General features: G+C 37.9%; 1 protein-coding gene across 1 annotated transcript; it reads left to right on the plus strand.

The window, feature by feature from the left end:
* Positions 1-1,614: 1,614 nt before the first annotated feature.
* LOC145095541 (uncharacterized) lies at positions 1,615-4,492 on the plus strand. The gene is made up of 9 exons (XM_079033398.1): positions 1,615-1,619; positions 1,682-2,072; positions 3,311-3,389; positions 3,570-3,666; positions 3,752-3,815; positions 3,904-3,960; positions 4,061-4,098; positions 4,178-4,259; positions 4,340-4,492. Exons 1-9 carry the CDS (start codon positions 1,615-1,617, stop codon positions 4,427-4,429), a joined length of 903 nt encoding a protein of 300 aa, XP_078889524.1. The 3' UTR covers positions 4,430-4,492.
* The last annotated feature ends 8,172 nt before the right edge of the window (positions 4,493-12,664 follow it).

A 12,664-nucleotide genomic window follows, 5' to 3' on the forward strand; every position in this document is an offset into this window, starting at 1 on the left:
TAATTGACTTTTCAAAAAGTGATAAGTCAATAAGTTGTTTTTAAATAAAATAACAAAAATCCTAGCTTGAAGTCAAACAATAAAGTAACCATGATAATTGTAAAAATAAGTGTATAAACAACATCAAAAAATTTAAACACATGCATTTTTACTACAATAACATATTTAGTTGCATTAAGTTACAAATTAATTACTACCTATTTACATTCATCAACAAAAAACCCAAAAAAGTATCGTGTTTACATTCACATTTACCATAAAATGTTATGTGCCTACAAAACAAGAGGTTGTCTTACAAATTTATAAAAACCAATGTACTCCTGATACCATTTACAAACACGCAAAAAAAAATCCAATACAAGATTATGCTCAGCAAATTGAACAATGACCTCTACAAGGGTATGGTCTTCACATTTTAAAGTCATGACTTGATCTTCCGAAGATTTATGTTGAACAATTATATTTTGCAACAATTGCCTAACTTTTCTTGAACAATCAAAAAATTAGGACCATATACCATCAACTTATCAAAACAAGTATCTAGTATGTCCAAACCTACAATTACACATTAGAAATAAACAATAATTTTGGTCCAATATATAACAAGTTCCTTTTGTCCACCATAACATACATATAACAACAAATAGCCAAAAATCAAAGTTTTAATACGCATAGTAAACTTAATTAAAGTGTGTTCCTAATGAAGACCTTGTAGAAATTAAGAAAACATTTTAAATATCAACAAATATTTGCTCTTGTGATGAGGGTTATGTCTAAGGGTATCCATAATCCATTGAACTCTATAGAGTTGAATGAATTGCCACATCATCCATCAAAAATCTATACAGCAACTCACACCCCATTATACCATCCTAATCACAATAAATTATTTTGTTTATGGAAACATTCAATGATCAATGAAATACTTCTTTCAACTCTACTCCATGTCATCACTCACTTCATTCAACTTATATTCAATCTAGTCATCATGCTATTCAACTTTTATACTACATGTATTATGAATTATATTGCAATAAAAAGAAACATTTATATGAAAAAACATGTATTTAGTATATACAAGACCTTCTTTGCATGCTGGATGTCTTTTGGAGATGTAAACCATCCCAAACATAATTTGCTTCAAAATAATCTTCTGTTCTAGCAGTACTTAACAACTTAAGTCCACCTTCGAAATTACCATTGTAGAAGTACTCAATCTATAATTAACATTAACATTAACATTAGTACCAATAATAACTAAACAAAAATTTTAAGTTTTCGAACATTGATGATCACCATTCATTCATACAATTCCTTTTCGGTATGAGGCCTCGGGGGTTTTTTTCTACATACTTATCAATAAAGGCCTTTTGTGTTCGTTCCAAAGCCTTACCTACAGGAATCTGGTGAAGCGAGGAACATTTATAGGCATTACCTTCCTTTCCCGCTTCATTCATAATTTTACAACTAATGAAGTTAAAATTTAAATTTTAGAAGAAAAAATCAAGTTACTTTCGGTAATGTTAATGTGACATATACAAGTATAAGTATATGTAAAGGGTGTGTGAGAATTACCAAATTGTAACGTCCGTGTTTCTGGGCTAAGCACTAAAGATGATGTAATAGTCTAGATTAACCTTTGTAACTCGTTTTGAAGTAATAAAGAGGAATTATGTGATAGCAATAAGATATATGCTTCCGAGATACTGGCGATTTTGCTTCAAAGCAGTGTGGCAAATCAGAAGAGGTTAGGTCAAATGAATGGTGTGGATGTGGTGTTGCAGGCTGTGGCAATGTATAAGTTGAGGGATCCAAAGAGTTTAGATGAGGAGGAGATGGTTGAGAATCTCTTTGATTGCTTGTGTTGTTTGCTGATGCCATTAGAGAACAAGGAGAGGTTTTTGAAAGCTGAAGGGGTTGAATTGATGATTATTATCATGAACCAGAAGAAATTGTGTTATGGATCAGCCATCAGAGCTCTTGATTTTGCAATGACGAATTATCCACCTGCTTGTGAACGGTTTGTTGATGTTATGGGGATTAAAACCGCTTTCCCTGCATTCATGGTTAAGGCAAGTTCATCTCCCTTCCTAGTATCATATCAACGTTGTTTTGATTTTGTTTCAAAGCTTTATCATTCTGCAACTAGCAACCTCCATATTTTGTTATAATTTCTATTGTGTTCTTCACAATCATCTGCAAATAATTATAAGAAAAGATTGCCTTATTACAACCACTACAAGAAATAAAAGTGTTACCAGCGACAGGCATCGCCACTAAAGGTCCAATATGTCGCCGCTAAAGGGTCGTCGCTGTTGGCTCGTCGTTGATGCTCCATTGATCGCCGCTGATGCTCCATACGTCGCCGCTAATGCTCTCCGTCGCCACTAAAGGCGTCACTGCTATTAATATGTATTTCTATTCATACAAATACACATATACATATATAATACACATACAAAATTCACATATACATACGAAAATACATGCACATACATAATACACATATACATACGAAAATACATACACATACATAACACACATACATATATACATAGGATTGTACATACAAAAACACATATACATACATAAAATACATTCAAAATACACATATACATACAAATACACATCCATATCTACAAACACAAAATAAACATATAAATACACATTAATGCTAGAAATTTAGTAAGGAGAAGTGAAAAGGAAAGGAAAAGGAGAAAAATGGAGCAAAGATGAGTGAAATTGCGACGTTCTTTGTCAAATTCCGATGAGGTCGACGATAATGGTGAGAAAGAAGGGAGAACACAGAAAAATGGAGCAGATCGGGGGGTTTTATTGTCGACGGCCTTTAGCGGCGACACATGGGAGGGAAAACAATGCGAGGTTTTCTACGTCGTTGGATCATCTCTTAAATCAATGGATGAGATTAAAATGACGCGGATCACCAAGATAAGCTTTTAGCGGCGACGCGCACTCTTTAGCGGCGACACACCACGGGATTTCTTATGTCATCCTAGCCATAGGATCATCTCTTAAATCGATGGATGAAATTGAAATGACACGGATCGCCAAAATAAGCCTTAGCGGCGACCGAGGCTTTTAGCGGCGACAAAAATGCGTTTGTTTTTTGTCGCCGCTAAAAGTCTCCGTCGCCGCTAAAGGCGTCGCTGCTATTGTCGGTTATTCTTGTAGTGAACGTTTTATCTAATAATCTATAAGTGCTTAAATTCTCTCCTTCCTTGTGCATTTCTAGTATACTCTTTCATGTTTAGATTTTATAGATCATAACCTTGAGTTGATTTTACTTGAGATTCCAACAACCAAAAACAAGAAGAGATCTAAAGAAGAATTGGAGGAACGGCTTATATCATTGGTTGCTTCACTTTTTGGTAAGAAGGCAAGTGAACTTTGATCTTTTATGTTTATTACTTTATTTATACCTTTGAGTCACTGTTTTTCAAGATTTAATTTTCTGTCATTTTTACTTTAATCTCTGTGGTACAATTCTTTTGTTCAACATGAATTATCAAAATCTTGGCCTTTGATTTGGATGATATATGCATTAACAGGTGGAGTTTTGAGGGGTTCAAGAAGGGAAAGATTACTCAGTAAATTTGTGGAAAATGAGTATGAAAAGATAGACAGGCTAATGGAGCTTTATATTAGGTATTTCATTTTCTCCCATTTTTCTTTTACAAAAATACATTAGTATCATGTATATACTCAAATCATTTGTTTTTATTTTCTATAGATATTCAAACAGAGTGAAAGAAGAATCCGAAAGGCTGAATGATCTTGAACTTGATGATCTTGAGGTTTACTTTTTTATATTCTCCTATTTATTTTCTTGCATCTTTTGGCAATCATGGAACTAATAATTATTATTATTTTATAATCTTGCAGATGGATGAAGATGAAAAATACAATCGGAAGCTAGAATCTGGACTCTATTCTCTTCAGGTAATGACTTCTTTTATAATCTATACAATATTTCACTTAATAAAAATAAAAAAATTAGAGATAATAAAATCTCATGCTAATCTCTTTTCTTTGTGGACAGTTAATTGCAGTTATTTTGGGTCATCTTTGGACATCCGAGTAAGTATCTTGGATTTTTTTTTTTGAAGGTTTTCTTGATAAAACATTTGTTGATTTCGAATATAATTAATATTTGTAGGCATCCTCGGATAAAGGCAAGAATTGAATCACTACTTAAGCAACAAAAGTTGACTAAAACAGACGTCAAGAATGTTCTACAGGTATATTAATATAATATTAGTAAATTATAAATTATGAAAAGAAAAATTAGTTTTTAATAATTGTGTGTTTAATGAAATAGGAATATCATGACAACATCGGTGATCTTGATGGCCCAGATGAGAAAGAGAAAGCACAAGCCAAAATCCAGAGATTCATCGCAGCTTTGTGAAAACTATAAAAATGTTATGAGTTAACCCAACCTTTACTTAAATTCATATACTTTGATTCCTTATATTCTAACTTGTTTTTCATCTGTTTATTACAATCCATGTTGCAAATGAGTTTGACTTGATATGTAGCTTCATTCCCAATAATAGAGTTGTAATATGTTTGGGTTGAAAATTCCCTTTTATCTTTCTTGCCCAATTCACAATACCAATCTCCATCAGACGAGGACCAAAATACAAGCATGCATTCCATCATTTTATGATATCTTACAAACATAAATCAAAATACATAATTTTTTCAATGGAAAATGACACATTAGCCCTCTAATGTTTTGAACATTTGCTCATTTAGTCCTTTTAAGTATTTTATGTGCTTTATGAGGATATAAACTGTGAGGAACTTGTCTTTTTAGTTCGGATAATTTATTGTACATTTGCCCACTTACATACAAACTTCAATATTGGACAAGTTTTATAAAGGAGAAATCTAATATCCTTTTATTTTTTTTTCTTGTACCATTTTTCTAATACAGTGATACTTATCATATATTTAATAAAATTAAGAGAAAACTTTATAAATGGTCCATATGCTTTCTAGAAATCTGGCATATAAAGTTAAAAAAACCTCATAAATTATCCATGTGGTTTCAAAACTTTTTACCAAACAGTTATTTTAACTTGTTTTGATGTAGATTTAGAGGGTGTTTGACAAAGCTTAAAAAATAAGTTTTTTTTTGACTTATTACAGTATAAACAAAAAAAAATGTTTGGATAAAAAATAATTTATATCTGTTGGTAACCTCTAATAAGTCAAAAAATAATAAATAACCTATCCCTTACTTATTAAAACTCTTTATTTAACTAAATAAGTTATAAGTAAAAAAGTCTAAATAAGCTTGCCTAACAGTGGCTTACTCCGTTTAGAAAATTAAAATGACTTTTTTATCCTTTATATATTTATTTTTCATTTTTCATTATTTCTTTTTAATAGTATATTATTATTATTATTAAATACATGAATTGACCATATCTCTCTCTCTCTCCATTCATCTGTTTCTTTCCAAGTTAATATACATACATAAAAACCTATAAACTACCATGATCAAACTCTTTCCCAGATCATTTCTCATACGGGTCGTCGTCATCATCCAATCCAATCCAATCCAAGATCCTACCTTCTTCTTCATCACCATCCTCACAACACTAACATATGAATCATAAATTCCCATAAAGAACAACCATTTTCTGGGAATTCGAGGAGGAATCAACAGGTCTTCCAAAACCCCGATGATGCTCTCAATACACCCAATTCATCATCATCTGATACATCCAATTCATCTTTTCTCATTTTTCTTGGAACTGTGTGAAGGGGAAAGAAAAGGGTAGATCTTGGTTGAACCCCACTCTACTCGCTGATCATGCTCCCTTCTTAGTAAATGAAATCAATGCTCATAGCCAAATATGAAATCAAGCTATCAAAGCTGAAACTAAAGCTCAAAACCATACCAAAATAATATTTGAAATCAAAGCTCAGAACCGAACCTTATAATCAAAATCGTACCTGAAATCAATGCCACATAAGATGATTCTCACCTTACTGATTTTAGGGACAATAAATTTGGGTATGTAAAGAAGCAGAAGTCGTGATAGATCGAAATTCAATGGATTTTTGCCCCAAATACGATAATACTTGTGTCCAGGTTCGTGGATGACATAGATCGAAAGAAGTAGAAGCCGATTTAAAAGAATAAGGATGTCAGTGAAGTTGAACCCTAGCCCTCAACTTTCTTTTGCTCTGATGGATCCGCCGCCACCATCGACCTCATTTGTTCCCTTCAAGCTACCTTCTACAATATCAAGCATTTTGAAAACAAAATTGATATGCTTAGAGGAAGAGAAAGGAAGGTGGTTGTTGGTGGGTTTTGGTTACAGGGAGGAAAACAGGTGGAAGGGGAGTGTGTGTTTTTGATTGTCTGTTCGAGAGAGAGAGAGAGAGAGAGAGAGAGAGAGAGAGAGAGAGAGAGAGAGAGAGAGAGAGAGAGAGAGAGAGAGAGAGAGAGAGAGAGAGAGAGAGAGAGAGAGAGAGAGAGAGAGAGAGAGAGAGAGAGGGGAGGGGGGGGGGGAGGCACAAGGTGGGGTTTTATTTATTTTCTTTTATTTTTTTTAAATAGATTTAAATCAAGAAAATCAAAAATATATTCAAAAGGGTATATAAGTCTTTATGTGGGTGAGAGACTGTTTGTTAAAATTTTTGAAACCACAAGAATGTTCTATGATGTTTTTTGAACTTAGGGACTATATACCAAATTTATGGAAAACACATGAACCATTTATGAAGTTTTTCCTAAAATTAACAAATTTTTATTACGCTTATCATCATTTAAAAATGGTATGATAATTGGTAGGAAGAATAAGTAGAAGGTTATTTATTTAACACCCGAAATCTAGAAAGCTAATTAAGGAAAGATAATCTTCATTTAAGAGGCCAACTCGTCGAGTTCAAGGGGGAAAACTCGACATGTTGGAATAATTTGGCACACAAGAATTTAAAAAACCAACTCGATGAGTTGGACGGGGTTTGGGAAACCCTAAATTCGGGATTTTGCACCCTATTTAAACAACTTTAACCCCATGAGTTGGCCTCATTTCCAGCCTCCACTGCCCTAAACCCTAACCTCGAAACCCTAATGCATTTTTTGAGTGTTTGTGAGCTAATTTGAGTACTTTGTGGGTGTTTGAAGCCATTGGAAGAAAGGAGAGTTTGGTGATACAAGAAGGAGCTGTTAGATTTTGATTCCTTGTTGCAATCTCGACACATTTATAGTAAACGGCTTAACCTTGCTTTATGAATGCATATATCTTATTCTCAGGGCTCTTTTGCTTGTTTTGGTCCAAATGGAATGGTTATTGGGAGTTGGACGTCCCATATGGGCAAACCCTTCAGATTTAGGGTCTTGAGGGGCTTTTATGGCATAAAGATGCCAACTTTATGGTCCTAGAAACTCCATGCAACCTATAAGCTCTTGCTTTTTTTCCATTTAAGCTTCAAATGACCATGCATGTGGATAATGTTGAAGACGTTATATGACCCTTAGTCTCTAAGGTCCAAATCTATGTTTATATGCTCTATGTCAAAGATTTGGTGATCTTTAGATCAAGATTTAAGCCTTTTAGGTTTAGGGTTTGAGCTTACTTCTATTAGAGTGGGTTTTAATTGGTAAAGTTTCTTCTAGGTGCATTCCCAGTCTAGATCTGGGATATGGGGCTTGGATTTAAAGAATAATGACTTAAAGCATTAATTGAGTTTGGCAGATGGAAGAACTTGACGAGTTCATGGGGGAACTCAGCGAGTTGGGTTGGGATTGTCCCGATCCTGATGAAAAAGAAAGCAACTCGACGAGTTGAAGGATAACTCGACGAGTTGAGTCAACTCGATGTGTTGACTTTGACTTTGCCTTGGGTGTTGACTTTGACCTTGACTTGACTTTAACCAAGGTTGACCCCTAGAGGGTTATGAAGTATGGAATGATTTCTAAAGGGTTGTTCCATGTAAGGGGTTGGGCCCAATTTGGAAAATTGAGCCATTGATGGGCTTTTATGGATTTTTATGGTTTTGGGCTTGGGCCTTGGTTGTGAGTCTTGTTGGGCTAGGGGTGAAACTGTCATTTCACCCCAAGTAATGATTATGGATCATGGTATGGAACCTAATTGTTAATCGGGTGATATTTGATATGGATAACTCGGGGAGTCGACAGGGCTGCAGCTAGGGATTTCTTGCAGTGAGCTTTAGCGTTTGAGGTGAGTTTCCTCCTGTTTGAACGAGTCGAAGGCACCAATGTCGGCCCGTATTTATGATTGTATGTTTTCTGGACTAAGGTCCAATGTCGGGCGGTGCCTGATGAATGTTATATGTGTGTTTCCGGACTGCGGTTCGATGTCGGGTGGTACCCGATGTCTATGTGCATGTTTTGGTATACTTGATGTCTGTGTGATACTTGTATGTTCCTGGTTAAGGAGGTGAGTGTGGGCGGGGTCCCGTATCTCATCACTAGCTGAGTGTGGACAGAGTTCCATATCTCATCATTAGCAGAGTAGGGGTGGGGCCCATGATAGGTGAGGCCTTAAGACTGGAACATATAGTACTGTGTATGATTTCTTTATGTGATAACATGATTATGTGATATTGATTGTATGTGTATATCGGGCGAGGCCAAGTGACAGGCGAGGCCTGGGATGAATAGATTTGTATACCGATCGGGGCTCGATGCCAGACGGGGCCTGATGCCGGGCGGGGCCCGAGGACAGGCGGGGGCCCAATATGTGGTATTCTATGGTATGGGGTAGCTTAAGAAACTCACTAAGCTTCGTGCTTACGATTTTCAGTTTTGGTTTCAGGTACTTCCAGTTGAAAAGGGAAGAGCTCGGGATGACTGCATTGCACACACCATGATGTTTAGCCTGGGATGTTTACTATGATGATTTGATATGGATACTATGATTTATGAACAGGATTGGATGTTTTGTTAAATGTTGTTTATTCATTAATTTAAAATTCAAAATTTTTGGGACCATATTTTGTATATCTTACAAAATAATTAATGAAGTATTTTTTTACTAGGTTTAAGAAATTTAACCATCTCCTTTAGGTACTTCTTTTACTAACTTCCTTAACCATAAGTTGAGGACTCTGAAACCATGTCTGACTTCTAGACAGATAGAGCCAAACAAACCTCAAGCATGCTGAGCAAGACTCACATATTTGATTCGACAATTATACGATACCCCGAACATTATATCTAACCAACCTTGAGAGAAACTAAGTCTTACCCTAATCTCGAAGGCTCCGAGGTTGTGCCTGACAATGTGGAGAACAAACCCATCCTATATGTCAACCTTTCTAATAGGGAAATTTGCAGGTCCGTTCTAACCGAAATCCTTACCAACCTTGCTCCATCTAACAGATAGACTGAAGAATGAATTTCATAACTAACTGCTAAAACCGACACCCATACTCATGGATGCACAATGAACTCCAAACAAAAGCCGAAAGTGAAAAGGGTAACCTAGCCTATACATTAACACGACCCTAACAACCCTTAAGTCGAAACATAGGAACGACTAAACAAACAATGACAGATCTGATTCAACCCATGTGAATGCTATGACCCAACCATAGTCTTACAGTTAATCTAACCGCTACAACCCAACTGCAGTATTTCATGCTATGATCCAACCATGGTCTTCCATATGTGAATGCTATGATCCAACCATAGTCTTACAATCACTTCCGTTGCTATAGCCCAACTGCAATCTTTCCTACCATGATCTAACCATGTCCTTCTGTAACATCCCGAAATATCAAGAGTAGAGTTGAAGGGCTAAAAGAGTAAGTTGTGGAAGAGTGACTCGGCGAGTCCATGGATGGACTCGGCGAGTAGAGTCGCGACTGGGTCGCGTGTTAAGTAGCCGACTCGGCGAGTCAGTAAGGAGGACTCGGCGAGTAGGCGCTGAGTGGAGAAAACCCTAATTCCCGGGGTTGAGCCCTATATAAAGAACATAACAGCCCACTCTCAGCCTCTTTATTCATTCCCAAGTCTAGAAACCCTTAGCCTTCGTGTGTGAGTGATCATATCTCCTTTGGGAGCTTGAAGGAGATGATTATTGAAGGGATTTTGAGAGGTTGAAGGCTTGGAGCAAGGGGCTTTGCTTGGATTCCAATTACATTGCAGTTGGGGCTTCCATTGGAGGTAATATCTCGTTCTTGGACTGTTGTTATGCTGTTTCTTCATTTTGGGGTTTGTGGGAACTTGCCTATGGATGTAATTGGAAGTCTAGAGGTTAGATCTGAGGTTGCTACCTCAGATCTGGAATGGAGAAGAATCAGAGAGCATGAAAGTCCCTGTGTTGGAGTGTTTAGTGAAGCTTACATGTCCCAAACCCTAGCCCAATGTGCAAATGGCCTAGATCTCTATGGATTCACGTAAAGTTTGCCACTTTACGTGATGGATGAGTTGTAGGAGGCTAGATCTATGTTTTGGAGCAATTGCATGGCCTGGAGTGCTTCTGTATAGATTCAGACCGGTGGTACTCGGCGAGTCACATGGGTGTACTCGACGGGTTGCTTGAAGATGAGCTGGGACTCGGCGAGTCGGATGAAGATGACCTGGAACTCGGCGAGTTGTATGAACAACTCGGCGAGTAGGTTGAAGATAGCCATAGACTCGGCGAGTCTGTTCTTGGACTCGGCGAGTCTTGTCGAAGAGTTCCGATATTCTCTGGTTGAGTCGAGAATCGGTGAGTCAAGGGGTGACTCGGTGAGTTGTGTGCGAGAGGACTTAGAAGTTGTGGGACTCAGTGAGTCTCGGGGTGACTCGGCGAGTTAGGTCGCGGATTGAGTGAAGTTCTGAGTATGGGAACTCGGCGAGTCATCGGGTTGACTCGGCGAGTAGGGTCAGTCAGGGGTTGACTTTGACCTTGTCTTAGACCAAGGGTTGACCAGTGGTTTCCAAGGGCATTTTGGTAATTGTTGATTATTGTTTGAGTTCAGTGCATTGGTGGTTGTCCAGAGGTGGAGATCGTATCAGTGATCGGAGCATCTTGAGTTATCTGTTCAGTCGGCAGTTTCGAGGTGAGTTATCCTCACTATATTGACAGGGTCTACGGCACCAAGGTCTACCCTTTATCGGATGGAAATTCGGGTAGTGTTTGTTGTTATGATATTGCGGAATATGGGCCGGAAGACATTACGTTATGGGCCGGAAGGCATTATATGTTGTGGGCCGGAAGGCATTACATGTTGTGGGCCGGAAGGCATTGCGATGTGGACCGGAAGGTCATGGCCTGGAAAGGCGTATGTGTGTAATTAGTATGTTGACTGATTCTTAGGGTGATGTTATGCTAGTGACCGGTTAGGCCGGTATCTTGGTTAGGGTAATGATATGTTATGTGATCTGCTGATCAATTGTTGACTGCGAACTGTTATATGGTTATATGTTATGTGTATAGTTGCTTGGTCTGGAATGTGACCCGGTATGCATGGTTGTTCTATGTTCTGTTATGTTATGTATGCTGTTATGTTATGGGCCGGAAGGCGATGTGTTATGGGCCGGTAGGCAATATGTTATGGGCCGGAAGGCGATATGTTTTGGACCGGAAGGTCGTGGCCTGGAAGGGCGTATTTGTGGTTGGTATTTTTGGGGGTATCTCACTAAGCTTTCGGGATTATAGTTGTGGTTTTATGTTTTCAGGTTCTCAGGAGTCTGTGGCAAGGCAAAGGCGTGATCGTACCGTTCCCCGCGTTGGTGTTTTATGATTTGAACCTGGGAAAAATACTCTGTTAAATAATGTATTGAAAACTTTTTGTAACAACGTTATTAAAATGGGTGGTTTTTGAAAAGTTTTAATTGTTTTGAAATTTTGGTCGTTACAAGTTGGTATCAGAGCCTTGGTTTGAGTGAATTGGAGGAACACTCGTGTAACTCCAGTCTCAAATCGAGGAAGGTTTTAAAAGAGAAATTAAAATGGTTTTCAAATTAAGTAAAAGGGGGACGCGGAGGTACGTTCACCCGGAGCCAGTAAGTAACCCCAAATTTACCATTCATGACACTTGTTTATTGAGCTTTGATAGAACAGCATGCTAGAGTTAGGCTAGGGATCTTCAGGATTTCATGATAATGTTGCCTGATTTGTGATGCTTGTAGCCTAGGGTCCCATTTGGGAGATTCTCAGTGTTCCTCTAGTGGTGAGGGTTGATAGTTGTTATGCATGTTCTCTAGGGTATTGTGGTAGTACTTCATACAAATATGGGTAGGTGTGGAAGGTAGTATGGGCCCGTACTACTGAAAGCACAGGACCCATACGCGTATCAGGGAAACCATGATCTCTAGGGTTGGGTTGAGAGAGTTGGATCCCAGGTTTGTAGGATGAGTCTGAGATTTGGTATGGTGTTTTCTAGTATGGAGATTCCGAGGCATGATGAGAGTGGATCCGGATCAGGATCGGGAGCTGGAGAGAGAGTTCCGGGTGGATCAGTGTCGTCTGAGGTTATCGATTAGATGAGCACGAGCGAGTTGGATGCGAGGATTCGCGAGATCCTGCATGATGAGGTTGCTGCATTGTTCCGGGCTGAGTTGCCGGAACTGTTTGGGTCGATCAAGACCGCCATGGTTGAGTATTTTGATGAGCGCTATGCGGCTCTCGCAGAGACGGCTGCCGCGGCGGCTACAATGGCTGTAGCA

This window comes from Lactuca serriola, chromosome 3, assembly GCF_051521515.1.
Source record: "Lactuca serriola cultivar US96UC23 chromosome 3, Lser_US96UC23_V15, whole genome shotgun sequence".
NCBI classification, from domain to species: Eukaryota; Viridiplantae; Streptophyta; class Magnoliopsida; order Asterales; family Asteraceae; genus Lactuca; species Lactuca serriola.

What these genes read in the sequence shown, in the direction of transcription:
- LOC145095541 (XM_079033398.1), top strand. An exon ending in ATTGGTTGCTTCACTTTTTG is followed by an intron (nt 3,390 to 3,569) that starts GTAAGAAGGCAA and finishes ATGCATTAACAG; the next exon opens with GTGGAGTTTTGAGGGGTTCA. An exon ending in CTGGACTCTATTCTCTTCAG is followed by an intron (nt 3,961 to 4,060) that starts GTAATGACTTCT and finishes CTTTGTGGACAG; the next exon opens with TTAATTGCAGTTATTTTGGG.